Source organism: Anopheles bellator, chromosome X (assembly GCF_943735745.2).
Source record: "Anopheles bellator chromosome X, idAnoBellAS_SP24_06.2, whole genome shotgun sequence".
NCBI classification, from domain to species: Eukaryota; Metazoa; Arthropoda; class Insecta; order Diptera; family Culicidae; genus Anopheles; species Anopheles bellator.
The window spans coordinates 7,695,044-7,717,630 of NC_071287.1; the positions used below are offsets into that span (position 1 = coordinate 7,695,044).

A 22,587-nucleotide genomic window follows, 5' to 3' on the forward strand; every position below is an offset into this window, starting at 1 on the left:
GTCCGGTGCTTGGTGCGAAATACTACACGAGCCGGGGTCGGAGAGTTTGATGTAAGTTCTCAATCTCCGCGCACCCATCGTGTTCTTCATCGTGCTCGGGAATGGGGTCTGCGTTCCGCATCGTTTCTGGAACTTCTAGAGACTGCTGGAAAGGCACGGGGTGTGCATGTGCGCGTCGGTATCCGATTAGTGGAATCCATTTTCAGGAATCAGGATGGCCGGTGGCCTGGGTACCCGAGGTAACCATTGTTTGCTCTGTGGACTACCAGTAGCGATTATGAACCCCCGAGGCCCGAAGCTCGGCCTCAGAAGACACTTGCAGAGCGTCACCACCATTCCATCCACAGTACGGTCGGACGCAAACTAGCTAGGAGCCCGTCTCGCTCTAATCGTCACCAACTTCCAATCCCGGTGATGGTAGAGCCGGGCGCCGTTCAAGAGTCGCTCGGGGACGTGTTTCACTGAGTAATTGCATGTTCGGGCCGGAATTCGCCAAATTAGCGCCACGACGGAACTTGGGCTCGGCCGGAAAAGGCCGGAAAGCGTGGGCACTCGGCACGGCACAAATGCGCTCGGATATCGCTCGGGTCCGGGATGGCTGAACGTTCGCGATCCATCGGTCCGGTCGGTGTGTTTGTTGGATGGGAAATCGGACAACTGCTTACGCCGCGGGAACGATGAATTGTATAGAAACAGCGGGATCCAACAGTGTTGCCGAGCGAGTCTCGCTCTGTTGGACTACACCCAATTTCTGGCTGTTAGTTAAATAAAAACAAATTTTTGCACCACATCTTCACATCAACTGGGGCAGTATATGGCCGCAGTTTGTAAATGGAGCCCAAAGAATCTAAGAGCCCCGTATGGTCTTCTTTTTCCCATCCGGCATCACAATCGCCGAGGGGCCAGCAAGCTAGTCACCACTAGTGCTAATTATGTTTTCTGCCTTCCACCTGTCACTGACAGTCGGTGACTCCCGGACGAAGGATTTATACGAATACATTAGCGATCAGCGCTGCCGCTTCGGTTGGGGAGAGAAGGACCGGACCGGAGAAGGCGACACAACGTGTACTAGTGGCCCGCCACTAACCTTCCGAGTTTTCGTCAGGTCTCCCAGTTTTGGTGACCTGGGAACTGTTTCCAGCTTGCATCCTATTTTTCCAAAAGAAATGCCGTGGAAAGGGGTTCTTCTTCCTACGGAACATAAATGTACCCAGCAATCCCAAAAATCTCCCCGTTTAGTCAGACCAGTAAGTGTTTGAAATTCAATTAACAAACCAGAAATGGGAGAATACACCGAAGACGCTCATCGGGCGACGAGTGTCAGTGACGGCTGACGACAGTCATTTGGATACCGGCAATCCCACCGCCGGCGGCAGATGGGTACAGGTTACCCCTATTCCTTCCTACTATAGTGTCATTTTCAGCGGTGCGCTTGCTTAGCTGAGATTTAGCTCCGTTCCCGGGCGCAATCGATAAATTAGGCACCATAAAGAACCGGCCTCCCACACCCGGGGGCTCGTAGTCCAACACCAAGGAGCAGTGTTCAACAGGTCGGCCCGACGTGAAGCTGGCAGTTGCGTCGTTTTGTAACACGAAAACTCGTTGCAATCGGGTAAGCCTTTCAAGTGAAGGATGCTGACTAATGCGAGACTCAAGCCGCACTCAAGCGATAGAGGTGGAGCACCTGAAGAGAGAACAGCAGAGGTTTAATTAATTTAAAAAAAGACCCATAGAGCAAAGTTTTCGAGTTCTGGATGTGTGGCCGAGTAACATGAAAGCAACGGCTACGTTCGGTGTGCGGTGGTTCAGTCGCACTCCTCCTGTATTTCTTCATCATCGCTCAGGCCGGAGATTTTGGCCGTTGCCGGTCGCTTGACCTTGGCCGTTTTAATGTACGGCTCGAGGCTGACGCCCGTCTCGGTGACCAGCCGCTCGAGGATCGGTTTCTCGAGCAGCTCGAGCCGGTACCAGTCGGGTTTCCGGTGCGACAGCTCGCGCAGATAGTGGAGCGCCTCCGAGTGGGCGCCGGTGGCAACCAGACACTCGACGAGCAGGGCGAGCAGGTCCCACACTCGCACCTGCACGACTGCTTGCTGCTGTTGGTGGTTCTCTGACTGCTGCTGCTGCTGTTGCGCTCCTTGCTCGTCGAGCCGCACTTTGATGAGCTTGATGACGGTCGCGTACTCGCGCCGCTCGGTCGCATCCTGCAGCTCGACCATCCGGCGCACTGCACCCATCGCTTGCTGTAGCACCTCCGGAGCGGCCCCGGACTGGCCGGCCGCCCGTGCCAGACACTTGGCCGCCTCCTGCAGCGCGTTCAGCGCTTTGTCGTAGTCGTGGAACTCGTCGATTTCGGCCTGCGCGCAGGTTGCGTAAAAGTTCGCCAGCTGCCGGTACGCGCCGCCTTTGGTGTAGAACGTGACGATGTGCTTCAGGATCTTGGCATCCGTCTGCCAGCGGAGCGCCTGCAGGTAGTTGGCCGCCATCACGTACACCTCGCGCTGGCGCGACATGCCCGCGAAGAACACGATCTTGTCGGTGTCGCCCGACTTGAGCAGACTCTTCATCGCCCGCACCTTGTCGCCCGCTTGGGTAAACTTCTTGGTCGCCGCGTGGTAGTCGCCCTGTTCCTGCAGCAGCTCCCCGAGACGGAGCAGCACTGCGTTCCGGGCTTCCGCGGTGCCCAGTTCATCGCGGGCCGGGGTCAGCAGGTCGGCCAGTGCCTCCGTTACCTGCACCGTATACTCGGCGCACACATCGAGCGCTCGGTCCAGCTGGCGGGCCTTGGCCAGCAGCTGGACGGCCCGCGCCGGCTGCTCGCTAGCCAGGAAGAACTCGGCGCAGCGCGCCACCAGCTCCGGATCGGAGCGGGCATCCAGCTCGGCCGCGATCACCTGCAGCGCTTCCGGTTGCTGCGACCGGAACGCCATCTCGACCGCCTTGTGCAGCAACCCGGCCCGGTGGTACAGCTCGACCGCCCGCCAGTACTCGCCCACGTCCTCGAAGTAGACGGCGGCAGACGCCTTGTCACGGGCCCGCGCCCCACACGCCACCGTCCACAGCTCGTCGCGCAGCTCGTTCTCGCGGCAGATGCGCACCGCGTTACCGTAGGTTTGCGCGCGCGTGTAGAAGTGGATCGCTTCCGAGAACTTGCCGCCGTTTTCGTAGTAGCGCGCCAGGTGATAGCAGGCGGCCCGGTCACCACTCGCCCGTGCCAACCCGTCCGCCCGGCCGACCTGGCCGATGAAGCAGAGGATGCGTACCTGGGCGAACCAGTCCTCCGAGCGCTGGTAGATCTTGAATGCGCTTTCCATGTCCCCGCCGCTTTCGATGTACTGGGCCCACCAGCGCAGCAGCTCCAGATCGGATGCGCCCTGCATGTACTGCTTCAGGGCGGCCGGATCATCCAGCAGCAGCTGGCTGACGGTCGGGACCAGCGAGCCGGTCCGCTCGTACCACTCGAGCGCGCGCCTCGTTTGGCCGTTCTCCTTCAGCCAGCCGGCGTACCGATGGTAGGTGTTGCGCAGGTGTACCCGGTCAAAGTGCTCCGCCACCTCCACGGCGTCCTCGTAGCGCCCGGACGCTTGGTACAGCTTGTTCAGCAGGTCGTACCGACCGCACTGCTTGTACAGTGCTTCCGCTTCGCTCACCATCCCCAGCTCGATGGCCAGCACCGCGATACGGGCTTCCGGCTCGAGCGTCGCGTCCTCGAACGCCCGGCGCAACGCCCGCACCGAGCGGGCCCGGCGCAGGTGCCCCAGGCACACCCGGGCTACATCCAGCCGGCCCGTTACCACGCACAGTCGCGCCAGGTTCATCCAAACCGTGTCCGAGCGCAGCGAGCGTATGCAGCTGAACGCCTGGTCCATGTTCTCTTGTGCCACGCTCAGGCTGAAGTTTAGAACCATCGCTCGGGTCGCCCGATCACAATCTTCTAGGCCTGAAAAGTCACGCAGCGCAAGCCGCACGATGGTGTCACGCTGCAGCACCAGCAGATGCGGTACACACAGACCGATCAGTACGAGCTGCTGCTGCTGCTGCTGCTGATGGTGTGTGGTGCTAGCCGCTGCACCCGGGCGTCCGCTCACCTCCAGCTCCGTGAGTTCCGATCGCTGCGCATCGACAAACAGGACGTGCAAACGAAGTGACTCTGCCGTTGCGGCTGTCACCGACTTGCAACCGATAGTGAGGGGGCGTGATTCATAAGCCAACAATCTGCCGTCATCCGCGTCCCAAAAAAACGTCACCGGTAAACTGGGCGAAGCACCACCACCGGCGGATGCATCACGACCAACTTCCTGCACCGTGCGGAGCTCGTACGGCTTAACGACGTTGCTTTCAAGGCACCAGAGGTACAGCTTGCCATCCGGGTGCAACTGGGCGTTGGCGATGGTTAGGGCAATGTGCGTCCCGGTCGCATTCGACTTGGCCGCAATTATTTCACCGAAGCTCTCAAACATGTCGTACGCGCAGCGCGCCGGTTGCAACAGTCGTACGTCGTGCCGCGACACATCGTACAACTTCAGGTACCCGTTGAGCGTGAACAGCGTCAAGTACGGTCCATGCAGGTCGGCCCCGATCGGTTTCCCTGTCGATTGAGCAAAAGAGAATACGTCAGTAAATGTTTGATCGGGAAGTCGAGCAGGAAAATAAGTCGTGCTCAGTCACCTTCGTGCTCGTTGAAAACCAACTCCTGCAGGATGACACCACTGAGCGAGTACACCTTGACCTGCTCTGCACCGAGTGCTACAATGCTTCGTTCGTAAAGATAGACGGCCACGCAGTCGACCGCAAAGCTACCGACGAACGTAATCGACAGAGCGGGCGCACCGCTATCAACGCTATCTGCTGGCGCATGGACCGAACCGCTCGTTTCGCTCTCGGCAGTCCCAAAGCGACTCCCGACACCGTCGTGCAACGGTGATTGCTGCACCCGGTAAACGCCGATCGAACGGCCGTTCGTCACCACGAGATGCAGCTCGTTGAGGGCAAGGTGCGTGATGGAGCTTTCCAGCCGCAAAGAGGCCTCCTTTCCGCTGCAGTGCTGTACGAGCAGCTCGTTCGACTTACGCTGCACAACCCAGAGCGTGCGCGTGTGGGCCGCCAGCAGCGCCTGCTCCTTCAAGATGAACACGTCCGACAGGCAGTTTACCATCATACACGGCCGGTTGCTGTCCGTGATGCCCCAGGCGAGCCCCTTGATCGTGCCACGCACGCCTGTCACGTTGGTCAGCTGCCACTGGTACTCCAGGTGCTCGGTATAGGTTCGCGTAAAGGGCCCGGCACGCCGCCACGTGTACAGATTGCCCTGGCTGGTGCCGGCGCTCAGGGTTTGCGTTTCGTGGCAGTACGCCGCACTGGTAAACACCTCCTGGCCGGCGACCGGTGGTGCGTTTGATTGAAGCGACTGGTGCGGTTGGTCGACCGACTGACCGGCTGCCCCATCAGCTGGGGATTCCATCGACAGCACGTAGTTGTCGCTGGTCTCAATGTCCCAGATGCGCACCGACAGGTCACCGGTAAGAATGGCCAGCGCAGAGCCGGCCACCCACTCGATGGAGCTCTTTGAGCCGGCCACCTTCCCGGACAGTTTCACCCGGTCGAGTTCCGTGATCTGCCCACCGGCATCCACCTCGTAGTGCCCGAGCGTGATGTCCTCCATCAGCAGCACAATCGAGTCCCTACGAATGCAAACGTTACAAATCGATTCGTTGCGCCACATTGCCACATTGCTGCTTACTGCTTCGGGTGCCACAGGATCTGCATGATCGGGACGCTGTCGGTGCGCACAATCTCCATGCACGTACCCGTCTGGTTAATGTAGTACAGCACACCCGTTTGGGTGCACGCGTAGAAGCAGTAGTTGTCTTGCAAGTTTTCGTGCGCCAGATTGCGAACCGCAGTGCGCGGTCGCCAGCTGGTCAGCTGGTCCAGTGCCGCCTCGTCACCGGCAACGGCTGCCCTGCAGGGCAAGAGACAAGAAAAAAAAAAGCTCTTCACATCCCTGGCTATTGATCGCGCTTACTGAAGTGTCCTTACCTGGCTAGACTGGTCAACTTCTTACTGCTGGCACTCTGAATCGAGCGACGAAACGTGATGTGCAGCAGCGGGTCACGTAGGTCGTGGTTGAACAGTGTTAGGAACTGGGACTGACCGTCGAAGCGCCACCCGGTCAGCACACCCATCGCATCGGCCGTGATGACACGGCCGCCCTTTTCGCTGAATTCAAGCAGCATGATGGGCGACTTGTGCGGCCCACCGACCGTCGCGAAGTCGCGCTTCCCCTCAAACCACGCATGTATCTCACCGTTCTCCCAGCCAGTCAACAGCACCCGGCGCTCCGGGTGCCAAGTAAGCACGGTGGCCTGGGAAGTGGCGTGCACTGGAAACGTCACATCACGCAGCGGTATACCCTGCAAACGGAAAGGACGGCGTTAGTGCAGTGTCGCTAATACGGCTGCGGCTTCGAGTGATCCGTAACTTACCGTATCGTCAAATATCGTTACTGACCCGCCCCGCTCATTGCTGTACGAGGCCACGGCGAAGATCGGTTCGACCGGATGCCACGAGCTAACGGTACTGATCGCTTCACTGTCCAGAAACTGCACCTTGGTATCGAAGAACAGCGTCATCCTGCGGAGTGTCGGCAATCGTTTACCGCAAACTGAAAGCAACCATTCGGTGTGTACCTTCGGATTTAGTGTTTCGGATGGTAATGTTCAGCCCAAAAAGTAGGCCGTTGATTGCGCTCGAATTTTGTTTACGACATATTCACAACATCCGTCACCATGGTGATACCGACCGACATTCAAGGTCGATGTACCGCAATGTCACGCACACACTGTAACGCAACGTTGCTAGCGTACACAATGGTTTCCACTTACACAAACGCACCAAAAGCAGCTGTGGATTCTGCCCTGCGCGATGAAGGTGGAAAACGTGAAACTACTGCCCTCATAGAACACAGATCGCCATTGGCAATGTAATGGAAATGTACTGTAAGTTTTTCTCGCTTTACCTACGAACAGCTCCTTACCGTTTTAACAATCTCTTTTTCGATACATCCGAAACTACGTAGCGCCATTCTAGCATGAGATGCAACCCTGTGACATTGAACATTTGACAGTTCCCGTGTTTGTTTTGTTTTTGAACATAGCTTGCACGTTGTTGAGCGCATGTGCTCAGGGTAGGCGTCCAAAGAAAACGGTGCGTTCACAGCTGTTAGGAACGCATCCGAATTTGGCCAGTATTTCCTTCTCCCTAGGTAATGGTGCGTGAGGTGTTAACCTTCCAGTTGGGCCATTATGCCAACCATGTTGGTACTCACTGGTGGAACATCCAAGTTAGTGTGATTGGAAAACGTGCGTCACGAACCAAGCACTCATTTTCTTTCGTTGCATTCATCGGCACAGGAATCATCGTTCAACTATGATCCACTCGCAGAACCATCGGATATTGATCATGCGGTGCTGTATCGAGAGGGTGCTACCCGACAGCAGCAGACGACGTTCACGCCTCGTTTACTAATGGTGGATCTGGCTGGTACACTGAGACACTTGCCGCAGACGGGCGATTTGTACTCCGATCCACCGGAGCCGACGTCCGACTCACAGCACCAAGATATCCCATGGGACCTGGCCAAGCTGCAGACGATCTATTCACACGGTGGCCCGTGCCAGCCGCACCCATACCAAACAGATTTGCGCGCAGCGCAGGCGGCGGCGGCGACGGCGGCAGAAGAGGTACCGAAGGAATACGATTTTGCTCAAACCGCGCGCGGGTGGGTGGACTATAGTTATACGCGCTTTCATCCGCGCAGCATAAATATCATCGAGCGCTACGCCTACTCGCCGGACGAGTGCCAGTTCGATACGGTTCCGCATGGGAGTCTCTTTTGGCAGGACGGTGACTTTCGCGAGACGCTTACCGATCGGACGCGCCAGTACGTGGAGGAGTGCGACCAGTGCCAGGGCTTCCAACTGCTGTTCGACTGTGGCGACGCGTTCGGTGGGCTAGCTACAAGTCTGCTTGAGCACCTGCAAGACGAGTATGGTAAGACATCGCTGGTGTTCCCGGTATTTTCGCCTAACCCTGCGATGTTCAAGGGTGCCGATGAGGCGACCAGCGACTCAATCCGGACTATCAACACGGCGCTTACGTTTGCTCAGCTGCCGGAGCGGTGTTCACTGTTTGCACCACTTGCCACGATGGAGCACTGCTGGCGAAGGATGGCCACACCTCGTGTCTTTCCACACGCAACCTACGATCCGCGCAATCTCTATCAAACAGCGGCTATTTTGGCAGCCTTTCTGGACACCGTCACGCTACAGTACCGGTTACGAGCAGTCGGCGGAGCTACCGTAGGGCATCTCGCCGGGATTTGTAGTGATCTGGCTGAACACGGGAGGCGCATGGTTGCGGCCTCGCTGGCATTACCATTCGCGATGGACGCGTCGCAGGACCTCATCGACTGCCTAGATCAGAACGAGGGCGAGCAACTCATGGTTCCACTTTCTCCCGCTGCCAACGTTGGCACCCGAGGTGTTGTTCAGTCGGTATGCATGCGCGGAATACCTGAGAACCGTCTAAAGCGACCACCGACTGCCAAGGGAGCTCAACGGCAGCAACGAATGGCAGGCTATCGTTGTGGCAGTGTTAGCGAAATGCTGCAGTTGTTCTTTTCCTGCACGCTGCCGGTTAGCATGTCACACGTCACTGCTTCCCGAACACCGCTTCAGGTTAACCAGCCGTTTCCGATTGAGATGTTTGTACCGGTCGACCGTTTCACCCATGATGGGTTTCTTACGCAAGAACATCTGGGACAACCGGCCGGTGTCGTAAGTGTACCGACACTTGCCGCCCTTCAGTCGTCTACAGGTGTGGGCGACGGGTTGGAAACGCTACACCACGAAGCAAGGCGTGTTCGCCTGGCTCGTATCCCGCGCTTTACCGAGGCTGGCTTGGAGGCCGGTGAGTTTAACGAAGCCCTTGAGCACCTGTTGGAGCTGAAAGGGAAGTACGACGATGGATACGAGCTTTAGCATTTGTCGCTTAAAAGAAAACTGGTTTCGACGAGCAATTGGTTATGTGTCGGAAGTTGGTGAAGTGAAGTCTACGTATTTGGTAATTATGGTTTTTATACAAGAGTTAACTTTTTTCAAACAATTACGATGCATTGTGCAATTTAACACAACACTTACTAGATGATTAATTCTGTATTCCAATTTTTATTACTTTCTTTATACAAGAGTTAACTTTTTTCAAACAATTACACTGCATTTTGCAATTTAACAATACACTTAATAGATGATTAATTCAGTATCACAATTGTAATTACTTTCTTTTATTTGAAGAATAGTTTTTATTGTTTTATATAGATTGTTAGTCATTCTTAGCTAGAACATGCTGACCAGACAGTGTAGATCACTGTATTGACGATGTATGCGAATTTTCCAGCCCAGTCACAATGACACAATGCGTAAACATTGTAACCCCATGTTTCTTTTCTTACTTTGGCCAGGCTTGGCCCAAATCAATCGTGTGATCAAATTTTCTAGTTTATAAAAGGCACTGAACAGCAACCATAACGAATCGATTATGATTTTCGAAAAAAGATAAAACCTGGCAGTAGAGCTTATTCCCACATACCAAGGTTTACAACAAACAGCAAACATTAAGCCACACACAATTCTGGCAATGTAGGCAAATGCATCAACAGCTCAATGATCCTATGACATACCGTTAATGCTAGGTGTTGCGCGAAACTCGTCTAGTTTTATTTTAGTTTTTTTTGCAGCTACTATTGTAATCAATATTACATTTTCTCATGTAGGAGATCTATTAACCATCGTGTATCAAGTAGAAAACGAATTCAAATGTGAAAGAGCAAAATAGGGACCTAGGTTGGGTGCCAAGGGGGCGAAGGATTCAAGCGTTTATCAGATGCGTATGTTCTAGGAGGTCGTCCTAGCGTAGGTCCTATCGTTCTCGAAAATCGATATCACGATGACAGAATTTGCCAATATAATAGAATAAACAAACTGGTCAACAATAATACCAGGGACCTACAACGCTATTATGCAGTTTAACCACGCGTCTCGTGTGCTAGTAAAAACGCATTACAACGCTACAACGATAGTAAAAACGCATACATGCACACCCCATTCATGGGTGTCGTACGCTAACGCACTTAACGTGTACGCAGCTTTTCGTAGGAAGAAGACGATGCTTCATACGATGTTTACACGACGCTGCGACGACCAGCACATGGCGCTGGATCAAGCCGCAGAGGTGAGTTTAAAAATAGATCGCGGAATGCGTGGATGCCCGTACTCTAGCTTGTAGTTTTTCTTTCTTCTTTCTGTTTTGGTGATCGCTTAGTGCCACTAAGATCGGCCATCCATCGCTGGCACATGTGTTGCCTCTGGTTGGCATTGCAATGTACAATAAGGTCACTAAGCCGCTCAGCTGCCTCTCCTGAAGACACGGAAGACTGAAATATGGCGGATGTTTCAAATCAAATTCAAGGACAAATCAAACATCCTACTAATGACCTATCTTTGAAACAAAACAGTCACTCTAATGTTGTTGTACTATTTGAGAGATGTGGACATCTGAATATGGCCAAACCAGAAGCAGTTGAAAGAACTTCTCTTTTTAATCGAAATTCAACAAACCTATGAAACATTTGCCAAATCTAACTAGCCCTCCCGAAGAATGTGCTTATTCGGAAAGTGGAAAGATAAGAGCGATCGTTGCTGCTACACACGTGTTACTTTATTGAACCCGTAATGCCGTAGAAACGGTAACCCAATGGAAGGACTTATACGCCATTAGTAGCTCAAACTAAATAGTTTATGAAAAAATCCTAACTACACCGCGTCAGATATTGAAAGATATTTAGATAGGATGTAATTACTTAAGAATGTATTGTATGGAAGTCGACTGGTATTCGATAGCAACCAGCCATCCGAACACTTTCAGTCTGTTGAGTGCTGTATATAGAACCGGCAAGAACGAATATAGCGCACGAATCCAAAGATCCGCCGAAGATGTCGACCGCACGCACGTAACGACGCACGTCGACGTACCCAACGTTTGTGCTAGCAGTAGTAGATTTGAAGCTCGGTGGTCACAAGCCACTACACAAACGAAGCGCCTGCTACTGACCGGCTTGAGCAGGATCGTCGGACCGTACACTATGCTGAAGTCTACGTTCTCACCAAAAAACACCACGCGCATGCACTGTCCATGTGCGATCGTCTTCGGTACCGACTGTCGCATTCACTCTCAATATCTGTCTGTTGGCCACACGGGCAGAAGAATGCGCTATTCCTGGTCCACCTGACTGTTTCGTGTGTTTCATTGCCATTGCGTTGCCATTCGGTGTTCTGATTTCGTGTGTGAGCGATTCAGTGGTGGTGGTGTTCAGGTTCTAGTGCAGTCACAGCAGTGCTGGATCACTCCGAGGTCCGAAAACGAGTTCATTTAAAACAGAAGTTACATAAGATCTCGCTGGCGAGTGCCTGGCTGCGGGGTCTTGGTCTGACGTCCACGAGCCAACACTTTACAACTCAACTATCAACCCGTCCGTTTGCCAGAACTGGCTACAGACACGCGCCGTATTGCGCTGTGTAAGCTGTAGGGTAGGCAGCGAGGCAGCCTACCTTCGGTAGAGCATAGCAAATGGCGCCAGCGTCAACCTGCGTGCACCGAAAAGTGGTCCGTTCGGTGCCGAACGTGGGGTTGTTGTTGTTGCTGTTTCTGTTCGGCATTTGCATCAACCGCTTGGCAGCGGGATACGATGGGGATCTGGACGAAACGGTTGAGCATATAAAAATTGGTACGGCCTAGCGGTGAGTGTACATCGAGAAGTGGCGGGCTAACGGATAGAGGACTCGTTGCAGGTGGGCTGTTCGATGGTGACACGGACGACGCGGAGCTGGCCTTCCAATACGCAGTGGAGGCGGTTAACAACGAGAAGCTGTCCTACTCCAACTACCAGCTCGAGGGGCAGGCGGTGAAGGTAAAGTGCGGCGATCAGTTCGATGTGTCGAAGAAGCTGTGCCGATTGCTGAAGGTGAGTGAAGGAACAATGGAATTATCACACTGCCCTGCTCTGACGGATCTCTTCCACTCTAGTCGGGGGTTACGGGCATTTTCGGGCCCGCGTCGCCAAAGTCGGCGCTGCACGTGCAGAGCGTGTGCGACGAGAAGGAGATGCCGCACATCGAGACGCGCTGGGATGCGTACACGAAGCTGCCGACGCTTAACCTGCACCCACACCCGCACGTTATGGGCCGCGTCCTGCTCGATCTGGTGGTGGCGTTCGAGTGGAAAGATTTCACCATCCTGTACGAGTCGGGCCCATGGCTGCCGCGGATCGCCGACCTGCTGAAGATGTACGACCCGAAAGGCTACACGGTGACGGTGCGCCAGCTCGACCTGAAGCTGAACGGCAACTTTCGGGCGGTGCTTCGGCGTGTCAAGCTGTCGGAGGACAAGCGCATCATTCTGGTGTGCTCGATCGACTCGATGCCGGAAATACTGAAGCAGGCCCAGCAGGTGGGCTTGCTCACCGATCACCACCAGATCATCGTCACGTCGCTCGACCTGCACACGATCGACCTGGAGCCGTACCAGTACAGTGGCACCAACATCACCGGCATCCGGCTGATCGATCCGGACGAGGACAAGATCAAGCAGGTGACGGAGTTCCTGAACGCATCGCAGATCTCCAAAACGCTCGAGCTCAATGATGGGCTGAACCCGGCGAAGATGCGCGTCGAGACGGCACTGATGTACGATGCGGTACTACTGTTCGCCGAAGCACTCAAGCACCTGATCGGGAGCGAGCCGGCGCACCTGCTCGAGCCGATACCGCTCAAGTGCGACGACGTCGCGACGTGGAAGAACGGCTACAGCATCATCAACTATATGAAAAGCTCCACCATCCACGGGTTGACGCGTAGCATCAAGTTCGACCACCAGGGCCACCGGTCCGACTTTCTGCTCGACGTCATCGAGCTTGGCCCGGCCGGCCTAGAGAAGGTCGGCGTCTGGAACTCGACCGAGGGTCTTAACTTTACACGCAAAAAGGAGCAGGCGGCCCTGGCGTTTGACGACGGCACGCTCCAGAACCGGACATTCATCGTGCTCACCGCCATCGTGAGGGACCATCGGGAGCCCCACTCTGTCAAATGTACACGCATTAATACACCTCTCGCTTGTGCTTCTCCTTTCAGTCACCACCGTACGGGATGCTGAAAGACTCGCCGGTCAAGTTGACGGGCAACGAGCGCTTCGAGGGGTTCGGCATCGATCTGATCCACGAGCTGTCACTGATGCTCGGGTTCAACTACACCTTCATCCTGCAGGAGGATGGCGTGTACGGGTCGCTGAACCGGGACACCAAGAAGTGGAACGGCATGGTGAACGAGCTGCTCGAATGGGTAAGCAATGGATGTGCAACAGCTCCAACTCCTCACGGTCCAAGCACTAACTCCTTCTCTCCTACCTCTAGCGGGCGGACCTGGCCATCACCGACCTCACGATCACGTCCGACCGTGAGAGCGCGGTCGACTTCACGATGCCCTTCATGAACCTGGGCATCTCGATCCTCTACCGGAAGCCGACGAAAGAGCCCCCCTCGCTGTTCTCCTTCATGTCGCCGTTCTCGAAGCAGGTGTGGCTGTACCTGGGCGGCGCCTACATGATGGTGTCGATGTCGTTCTTCATTCTCGGTCGCATCTCGCCGAAGGAGTGGGACAACCCGTACCCATGCATCGAGGAGCCGGAGGAGCTTGAGAACCAGTTCAGCTTCAGCAACTCGATGTGGTTCACTATCGGTGCGCTGCTGCAGCAGGGCTCGGAGATTGCGCCCAAGTAAGTCGCTGGCGCCCGGATGAGGCCGGAGGCCGTAAAAATAGTATCGCTCCATTTCCACCGCAGAGCGCCAGCAACGCGGGCCATCGCCTCAATTTGGTGGTTCTTCACGCTGATCATGGTGTCGTCGTACACGGCCAACCTGGCCGCCTTCCTGACGATCGAGCAGGTCTCGTCGCCGATCAACAACGCGGAGGAGCTGGCGGCAGCCGGCGGTGCGGTCAAGTACGGTGCCAAGCGGGACGGCAGCACGATCAGCTTCTTCAAGGACGCCGAGTATGGGACGTACGCCAAGATGTACCAGTACATGCTGGCCAACCAGGATCTGTTGACCGCGTCCAACCCGGAGGGGTTGCAGCGCGTCAAAACGGAGAACTACGCGTTCCTGATGGAGTCGACCTCGATCGAGTACATCATCGAGCGGGAGTGTGACGTCACGCAGATCGGTGGGCTGCTGGACGATAAGGGCTACGGCATCGCGATGCGTAAAAGTAAGTGCTTCATGGCGCTGCTCGACCCTCTCTCTGAATTGCGTTTCTCTGCTGTTCCCCCGTAGACTCACCGTACCGTAGTGCGCTCAGTGAGGCCGTACTACGCTTGCAGGAGCAGGGCGTACTGACGTCACTGAAGCGCAAATGGTGGAAGGAGAAGCGTGGCGGCGGTGCCTGTTCGGTAAGTCCCGATGATCCAGGTCGCTGCAGATCGGTTGGAAGCAGGTCGCTGCTAGTGTCGGTGGAGTGCGCACTTGGTTGCTCCAGGCTGGATCCTGGATTCGGTCCAACATCCGCGGGCCCATCCTTTTTCTTCATACATCTCTCTCTCTCTCTCTCTCTCTCTTTCTTTCTCACACTCTTTCGCTCACTCTGTCGACCACGGCCCCCTCGGTCTCCGCCAGAATACAATGGAGGAGGGTGGTGCGCTGGCTCTCGAGCTGGCGAACGTGGGCGGTGTGTTTGTGCTGCTGATCGTCGGTTGCGTGGCGGCGCTATTTGTGAGCTTCTGCGAAATGCTGTGCGACGTGCACAGTCGGTCCCGCGAGCTCAAGGTGGGTGCCCTCGGGTCGGAGAGCGTCCCCGCCGTCCACCGCCGTTACCGTTTGCTAGCCTTCACCTAGCCTAGTGCTGTATGAACCCTTCTCACGCCCTGCTCGCCAGGGGTCACGCCTAGGTGCACCTAGAGTGGGCAAGTCCAGAGCTTGTAACCCCGTCGACGCACCTCCCATATGCTTTCAAATCTGGCCCTTGCCCGGTTGCCGCTGCCCTACCTGTGCTCCAGACCTCATGTCTCACCCTTCGGCACAGACCCCGTATAACCCCTCCGGCGGCGGTGGTGATGGAGTTGAAGCTGAGCGTTTACGATACGCAGTGTGTAGCACCGCGTGACTGGTGGCTACGTCGTAGCACCTCCATCTTCTGTACGACAAGCTTAAAGTCCCATCCCCAGCCACCCCTATCTCCCCCCAAAAGATTGTGGTTACCCGACCGGAACCTTACCTGTCCACCGTAGCTTCTTTGTCCCGTATACCACATTAACCCTCTGATACTGATCGTCAATCCTCACGCCTACCGCGTTGTTCTCCCCTTTGTCTCTCTCTCTCTTTCTCTCCAACCAACCTACCAACCAACCGCCCCTGTAGCAAAGCACTAGCGACGATGGGGCCGAAGAGCTCGGCATGGACAATGTGGGTGGCGTCTTTTTCGTCCTGTTCGTCGGCTGCTCCTTCGCCAGCCTGTTCGGCTGCTGCGAGCTTTTCTTCGTCATAGCTCACCGTGCCCGGCGCCACAAGGTAATACCAACTGCTGCTTGCCCCACACTACCCCCAACACTTCCTCGTCCTCTTTTCCGTCCCATTGCTCCAAAGACCGATCCAAGGTCTTGCATAACAACAGCATCGCACGGCAGAGGCTAGACTATGATTCACACACTGTTCCCCATTTCTACGCCGCCTCTGATATGATTCGCACAGGTAGGTTAAACACCTTTGCTGGCTCAGATATAGTGTGCCTGTGTGTATGTGTGTGAGCTTCCGGCAGAACCACCAATAGCTAGGCAAGGCAACAGCAGTAGGCACTAAGCACTTGGTGACTGGTCTAATGGAGAGTCCCTTTCTCTTACGCAGGTCCCGTTCCGGGAGGAGTTGATGGCCGAGCTGCGGTTCGTGGCCAAGTGCCACGGCAACACGAAGCCGGTGCGCCACCGGAAGAGCTCGTCTGAGTCACACAACTCGCTCGAATCGGGCGAAGCCCTCGACTCGGATGCCGACCGGTCGGAGGCGGCGTCTAGCAAGCAGGACCTCTCCGGCAGCCAGCCGGCAGCGACCGGCAACGAGCCGCTCGGTGGCACCAGCCGGCGGAAGCCCATCAACGGGAAGCTGTCACTGAATGGAGACGCCCAGGCCGGGAAGGCGCCGGTCGGGGATGAGTGAGGCAGCTCTCGCGTATAGGCTCCATGGTCACAGTGTTGTTCTAAGCCTTCCCTTCACACGCCCCCCTCCTGGTTAGCCAGCACTTTTCCTGTACGCCTTTCTTTCTCTTTCGTTTTAGTTTTCACGTGGAGAGTGTTCCCTCTCTTTCTGGTTGGTCTGGTTCATACTGGGATTGTTTCGATCACTTAATATGTAGCAAATACTTGATAGGTTCACATCCACCGAGCTAGATTGTTAGCCACAACAAGTGGCACTGTGCTAACGGCATGTTGGTTCTGACCAGTTAAGACTAGTTTCCATCTACAGGCACACGCGAATTCTTAACTTGAGCCTTCAGTCTTTCGGGCTCCCCCATTTATGAATTCTATCCATGGACATCTGTTCTCTAGGTATGGGCACCAATTTCGTGCTGCTCCATCGGATTCGGTGGCGGATGTCTGCTAAAAAGACGTAGCTAGACGTAGCTTCACGTGGTCTGCTTCGCAGCATACTGCGTCTGCCGACGAGGCCTGACAGACCTATTTATTGAAGTGACCCACGTTGGCCCCGTACACATGTCCATCTGCATTCGCTATTGTGGGCGCAATAAACAAGCCACTACGTAGCTCACAAAACAAAGTTCATTTCAATACAAAAAAGTATGCCATTCAATAGGAGAAAGAAAATTACTTTTAACTATTCGGTAAGTCGTTTGCATCTTAGAAGAACGGATTGAGCCGTCCTTATTTAGGTAGGTTGTATGAATGAAATGGAAACGAATTGCACCGCTCGGGGATCAGTTTGATACAAAATTAAATGTTTCGACAGTGAGGATAACGAACACCGAAAGTCTCCCCGGTGCAAAACAACGTTTATTGCATGCCACTGCGCTCAAGCATTATGGCGTTTCGACGTACTTTCTGCAGTACTTTATACAATCCCCAGGTATTATTGTAGAGCGGTATGTTTCTCCATTTAACTTGGCGAGTTCTGTTAAATTACATAGGGACGTTGTTTCTACCATGTTACAGGCTCAAGAATGAGATTTAGAATGTGCCACCGATTCATCGCAAATCGATTAACCTGCGCAGCGCAGACGGATGATCTCACGGATGAGTCACATGTTAGGCCGTACTGGTCGGTTCTGTACACGATTACAAAAGTCAACCCCATCGGCATGGATGGATAAAGATGTGGATTATTTTCTAAATGTTGACTTCATTACTTCGGGCTGGAATCGCCCTGGAGTCAAATCGATGAGTCTGCTAGTTCGCTCAGCCGAAGCTGTGTGGTAAACATCCCAGAAGTGCGCAACAGAAAATGCCGGAAGTAGCCGGTGACGGTGATGTAATCTCCAGGTGCGCTCGGTGGACGCCACTCTCTCGAGCGTGTGTTGAGAACGTCACCATCGTTTTGTAATGGTAAACATCGACCATCCGACTGCGACCGGGCCATAAATTATCAAAATTATTTAAACAATGGAAAATCTCCGTGACACGTTGATCGCTCTGCATGATTCGAGACGAGAAGTTTCGGGCACCGTCGACGATTTTTTTAATGATCAGCGCGTTTTCAAGTGGTTCCACCACCAGAGCCAGGGCGCAACCCGAGCCAAGGTGGACTGCGCGCTCTTGAGATCCGAGCAGCACATTTTCGTTGAAGGTGTTTTGCCAGAACGGCATTTTCTGGGTTGCTTTGCCCCAAAAACGAATGCGACATTCGACAAGTCGTCATTCGTTGAATTTTTTGTTCATTAAGTAAAGAAGTCCCCGAACCCAGCTTTCGAGGTTCGATCTTTCAGGAACAACCCAACACACTTCAGTTGAAATTCAAGTTTATTTAATTTGACTAGTTGTGAGTTGTGTTTGCCAAACGCTGTTTTAAAATGTATGTAGACTGCACCTATTTGATTTCTTCGATTTTTTGGATAAGGCATATTTGGGAACACCTGAACGGTTCATACGAAGACATCTTATGTGTCCATTAATCGATGCGATTTTTTAAATTTCCTGTTCACGCCCAGTTCTGAGATATTTCGTCTCGACGGTTTTCTCTGATTATGACTCACTTTCTGTCTTGATCGCCCCTCGGGTTTCTAGTTTTAAGTTTCTCCTCTGTACGGAGTTTAGCATTAAGTGTCCACTAAATCTTGTGGCCCGTTAACGAAATAAATAAATAACCAGAGTCTCGTAAAAGTCGAGTTTTCTTTTGCTTCGATGAGTCATCTGCGCAGAGTACGCTTCCATAAGATTTGCGGAACATTCGTTTTCTGCAAACGGTGAGCCACAGGTTGTGTTTGTCGTTTCCAACGTATGAGCCAAGGCCAACGTCGTAAAAATTCATCGCCTTCCGGCGCGACCACAACGCGGAGATCGCGCGGATCTTGCTGATGATGCCCGACATCCGATGCCATACGCCGAGTTTTTAGGGCGCAAGCGGAACCGAATGGGAAGAAGGGAGCAGTTGCCGGTAGATCGTGCTGTCTCGATCGGTTCATCGTCGTGGACATATTAATGGGTGTGGAACTTCACCTGGCTATCATCAGTAAACGATCGTGCGCTCGAAAGAGAGAGCGATATTGGAACAAAAATGACGCTCGATCAGTGCGGGTGGAGTGAGATGATACGATCGCCCGGCTAATGGCGGGCTCACTCGCCATTGCTCCAGTTCAGCATGAAGCCACCACCTGCATTATCGATCTTCGATAGAATATCTTCGACAAAAATGTTCCTCTCAGTTCGTAAACAATTACCAATAAATGCTTTTGTTAAAACGTGTAATTTCATCATCGTTTGTTCATTGATGTCACATTTATCATTTACTCTTAGTCATATATTAGATACTTTAATACTATTCATTATTTTATTATCTATATTAGTTCTCATTACTATAACGGGCAAATTGAATTTGAAATATGAAATTTCATGTTCAAATTTATTAAAACGGGCAAATGAAATTTGAAATTTAACATTTGAAGTGTTATGTGCAAATGTCAAACAAAACATATTTTTCCAACATCACGCAACCAATGCCTAGTTATGGGCATTAGTTGTTAGATCACATGAACAAGCAATGGAGATGGAGTGAATTTACCTGACCCCCGGCCTCACGAAGACACAGAAAAAAGCAGTTCACAAATTTCCAAACGAGTTGGAAAAGACGTGCTAAAGAAACACCGGAACGAATGTTACATGATGTTGAGATCGCGTTGACAAATTTTAATTTTTTTCGTTTCTGTCGCATTTCTCATCCTCTCGACGGGACTCGGCAATCGATGAACGAACCCAATCCCCCCGCAGGGTGCTCGAGTCCTACGAACTCGATCGCCCCTCCCTCGGGTTTCTAGTTTTAAGTTTCTCCTCTGTACGGAGTTTAGCAGAAAGTCAAGTTTCCTTTTGCTTCGATGAGCAGAATGCGCTTCCATAAGATTTGCGCAACATTCGTTTCCAGCAAACCGAGAGCCACAGGCTGTGTCGTCGTTTCCAAAGTATGAGCCGAGGCCAACGTTGTTACAACAAGAGGTGGAGGATTCGTCGTCGTCGTCGTCAATTTTTCTCTCCTTCCAGTGCGATCAGTACCAATCGTGGGCGACGGTCGCGTGTGGTATCAACACATCGAGCCGACAGACAGATCGTCAGTCTGCGACAGACCGTGACCAATTGAAGTTGGGGAACGCCAGCAGCCCTCGTGCGCTCAGCATCCCTCGTGGTTTAGTGACCTATCGTCGAGCCTTAAGCGTCTGCGCGTGTTTGTGTACGTCTAGTGCTAAAACCTGGTGTAATTGTCTTTGTTGCAGACCAAGCTTAGCCTATCGCCTAGCGTTTGTCTTTCGGAGGATATCATGCCGCCGCCACCATACATAAAAATCGACGCGAACCACTATGTTAGCCCTGTGACATTGTGGGATCTCAAATATTTGCAATCAAAAGAAAAGTTAAACTATGAATGCATCTGTACAGTGGACGAAGCATGCGCTGAGGCAAGCTGCTTAAACGTTGCTACTTGTGTGGAGTGTGACCCCGAAACGTGCCCTGCTAGAGGGCGATGCCGAAACCAGCGCTTCACAAAAAAGGAATACGCGACACTCAAAGTACGCCCTTCCGCACTGGGTGGTTACGGGCTGGTGTCGGACACAAAGCTCGTGAAACGTCAATTCATCATTGAACACATTGGCGAAGTGATCAATGACGAAGAACTACAGCGTAGGCTACAGCAGATGAAAGAGCAAAACGAACAGGACTTCTACTTCATGCCACTCATTCGAGGACTCTTCATTGATTCGAAACGTAGAAGCCATCTATCGCGCTTCATAAACCACTCCTGCAAACCCAACTGTGAGGCACGAAAATGGATCGTGCGCAACGTGCCCGTAATGGGTATTTTTGCGCTGCAAGACATCGAAGAGGAAAGTACAGTATTGAGGGTGTATAAAACAGGGTGCCAATGTTGTGATTGGAAATTTTGTTTACCGTCTCAACACTCTTCCCACAGAACGAGGAGCTCACGATTGACTACCGTTGGAGCGACTTTGGTGTTGATAAGCCGTGCCATTGCGGAACCCGAAACTGTGTACCAAGAATGACCGAGAACTAAAACCCAGGAACTGTGGGCGAAATTTGCAGGACTTTTCAACACGGGTATTTGACGTCTGTTAAGGTTTCATATATTATAAGAATAAATATTACTCACACGAAATTACTAAAATAAGGCCAACGGATGGCAGTGCATTGGCAATGAGGTACACGGCACAGTTAGGTGTAGTACCAGCAGTTCGTATAATTTGGTGGCCGATGCTGATAGATGCCGATGGATTCATGAATACTTACAGGAACAAAGCACAAAAAGGACACAGAAATGTCGTGTATAAAAGACAAGATAATAATAATAAATGGACTCTCTGACTCTTGATCTGTAATATCAGGAACAGAATAAAATCGGTATCTAGTTTTTCATCGCATCCGAAATGGTGACAGTCATGGTGGAATTAATTAATTAATTAATTTACTCATGGTAAGAATTTTCGGAACGTTCATGGCAATTAAACAAAACCGTAATTATGCAAAAAAAATTGGTTGTGTTTTTTTGTTTGTGATAGATATTTAGTTGAATTGAATTACAATATCAGAACTATGTTTGGTGCATGTGTTGTTTCACACTACAGTGTGAAGTAATCTGACTTTGTTTTTGAATAATTAGCAAAAACCTTCTGTATGAAGTATTGAGCATTGGTACGTTCCAACGCATTTGGAGTATTTCGTAGTTTCATGGTCGTTTGAAATGGTGTAAACATACAGCGGCATATCTATGGAAATAATTTTGTTTGTTTATTTAATTTTTAATAATCGTGAACAAATCCTTTAAATAACCTAACGAAGCGTTACGCTTTAAAAAGTATACATTAATATTTCGCATGTATGAGTATACAGTTGTTACTGTTTTTCAAATGTACTCGGCATGAAAATAAGGTAAAACTATGCGCGACAAACTATGGCGTATTGATGGAAATAATTTTGATCGCGAAATCGTGAACAAATTCTTTAAATAACCTAACGAAGCGTTACGCTTTAAAAAGTATACATTAATATTTCGCATGTATGGGTATACAGTTGTTACTGTTTTTCAAATGTACTCGGCATGAAAATAAGGTAAAACTATGCGCGACAACTATGGCGTATTGATGGAAATAATTTTGATCGCGAAATCGTGAACAAATTTTTTAAATAACCAAACGGAGCGGTACGCTTTAAAAAGTATACATTAATATTTCGCATGTATCGGTATACAGTTGTTACTGTTTTAAAATGTACTCGGCATGAAAATAAGGCAAAACTATGCGCGACAAACTATTGCGTATTGATGGAAACAATTTTGATCGCGAAATCGTGAACAAAATTTTTAAATAACCTAACGGAGCGGTACGCTTTGAAAAGTATACATTAATATTTCGCATGTATCGGTATACAGTTGTTACTGTTTTAAAATGTACTCGGCATGAAAATAAGGCAAAACTATGCGCGGCAAACTATGGCGTATTGATGGAAACAATTTTGTTCGCGAAATCGTGAACAAAATTTTTAAATAACCTAACGGAGCGGTACGCTTTAAAAAGTTTACATTAATATTTCGCATGTATCGGTATACAGTTGTTACTGTTTTAAAATGTACTCGGCATGAAAATAAGGCAAAACTATGCGCGACAAACTATGGCGTATTGATGGAAACAATTTTGTTCGCGAAATCGGCATGAAAATTAGGCAAAACTATGCGCGGTAATCTATGGCGTATTGATGGAAACAATT

At 51.9% G+C, this 22,587-nt stretch overlaps 4 protein-coding genes across 4 annotated transcripts in view; 2 read left to right on the top strand and 2 right to left on the bottom strand.

Annotated features, from left to right (window-relative positions):
• Positions 1-1,805: 1,805 nt before the first annotated feature.
• LOC131213712 (intraflagellar transport protein 140 homolog) lies at positions 1,806-6,632 on the bottom strand. Its single transcript, XM_058207826.1, has 5 exons — positions 6,486-6,632; positions 6,040-6,413; positions 5,741-5,962; positions 4,669-5,681; positions 1,806-4,588 (listed from the first exon to the last, which is right to left on the bottom strand). The coding sequence occupies exons 1-5, from the start codon at positions 6,630-6,632 to the stop codon at positions 1,806-1,808; spliced, it is 4,539 nt and encodes a 1,512-aa protein (XP_058063809.1).
• Positions 6,633-7,205: 573 nt separating this feature from the next.
• Positions 7,206-9,164, top strand: LOC131213636 (protein misato). The gene is made up of 2 exons (XM_058207716.1): positions 7,206-7,342; positions 7,413-9,164. The coding sequence occupies exons 1-2, from the start codon at positions 7,268-7,270 to the stop codon at positions 9,039-9,041; spliced, it is 1,704 nt and encodes a 567-aa protein (XP_058063699.1). The 5' UTR covers positions 7,206-7,267; the 3' UTR covers positions 9,042-9,164.
• Positions 9,165-11,685: 2,521 nt separating this feature from the next.
• LOC131213433 (glutamate receptor ionotropic, kainate 2) lies at positions 11,686-16,839 on the top strand. The gene is made up of 10 exons (XM_058207472.1): positions 11,686-11,842; positions 11,907-12,079; positions 12,142-13,167; positions 13,245-13,451; positions 13,523-13,884; positions 13,951-14,375; positions 14,441-14,556; positions 14,780-14,929; positions 15,521-15,670; positions 16,004-16,839. The coding sequence occupies exons 1-10, from the start codon at positions 11,686-11,688 to the stop codon at positions 16,307-16,309; spliced, it is 3,072 nt and encodes a 1,023-aa protein (XP_058063455.1). The 3' UTR covers positions 16,310-16,839.
• A 3,950-nt stretch (positions 16,840-20,789) lies between these two features.
• The window catches only part of LOC131213434 (sushi, von Willebrand factor type A, EGF and pentraxin domain-containing protein 1-like), a 19,311-nt gene continuing 17,513 nt past the window's right edge, over positions 20,790-22,587 (bottom strand). Inside the window, exon 7 of the mRNA XM_058207473.1 lies at positions 20,790-20,853. Coding sequence (XP_058063456.1) covers positions 20,790-20,853 — 64 coding nt within the window. The remainder of the gene's footprint in view (positions 20,854-22,587) is intronic.

What these genes read in the sequence shown, in the direction of transcription:
- LOC131213712 (XM_058207826.1), bottom strand. Translation starts at nt 6,632, where the DNA reads ATGACGCTGTTCTTCGATACCAAGGTGCAGTTTCTGGACAGTGAAGCG. An exon ending in TAACGATATTTGACGATACG is followed by an intron (nt 6,414 to 6,485) that starts GTAAGTTACGGA and finishes TTCCGTTTGCAG; the next exon opens with GGTATACCGCTGCGTGATGT. An exon ending in AAGTTGACCAGTCTAGCCAG is followed by an intron (nt 5,963 to 6,039) that starts GTAAGGACACTT and finishes CTTGCCCTGCAG; the next exon opens with GGCAGCCGTTGCCGGTGACG.
- LOC131213636 (XM_058207716.1), top strand. Translation starts at nt 7,268, where the DNA reads ATGGTGCGTGAGGTGTTAACCTTCCAGTTGGGCCATTATGCCAACCAT. An exon ending in CTCACTGGTGGAACATCCAA is followed by an intron (nt 7,343 to 7,412) that starts GTTAGTGTGATT and finishes TCATCGGCACAG; the next exon opens with GAATCATCGTTCAACTATGA.
- LOC131213433 (XM_058207472.1), top strand. Translation starts at nt 11,686, where the DNA reads ATGGCGCCAGCGTCAACCTGCGTGCACCGAAAAGTGGTCCGTTCGGTG. An exon ending in GGCTCGGAGATTGCGCCCAA is followed by an intron (nt 13,885 to 13,950) that starts GTAAGTCGCTGG and finishes TTTCCACCGCAG; the next exon opens with AGCGCCAGCAACGCGGGCCA. An exon ending in GTGGCGGCGGTGCCTGTTCG is followed by an intron (nt 14,557 to 14,779) that starts GTAAGTCCCGAT and finishes GGTCTCCGCCAG; the next exon opens with AATACAATGGAGGAGGGTGG.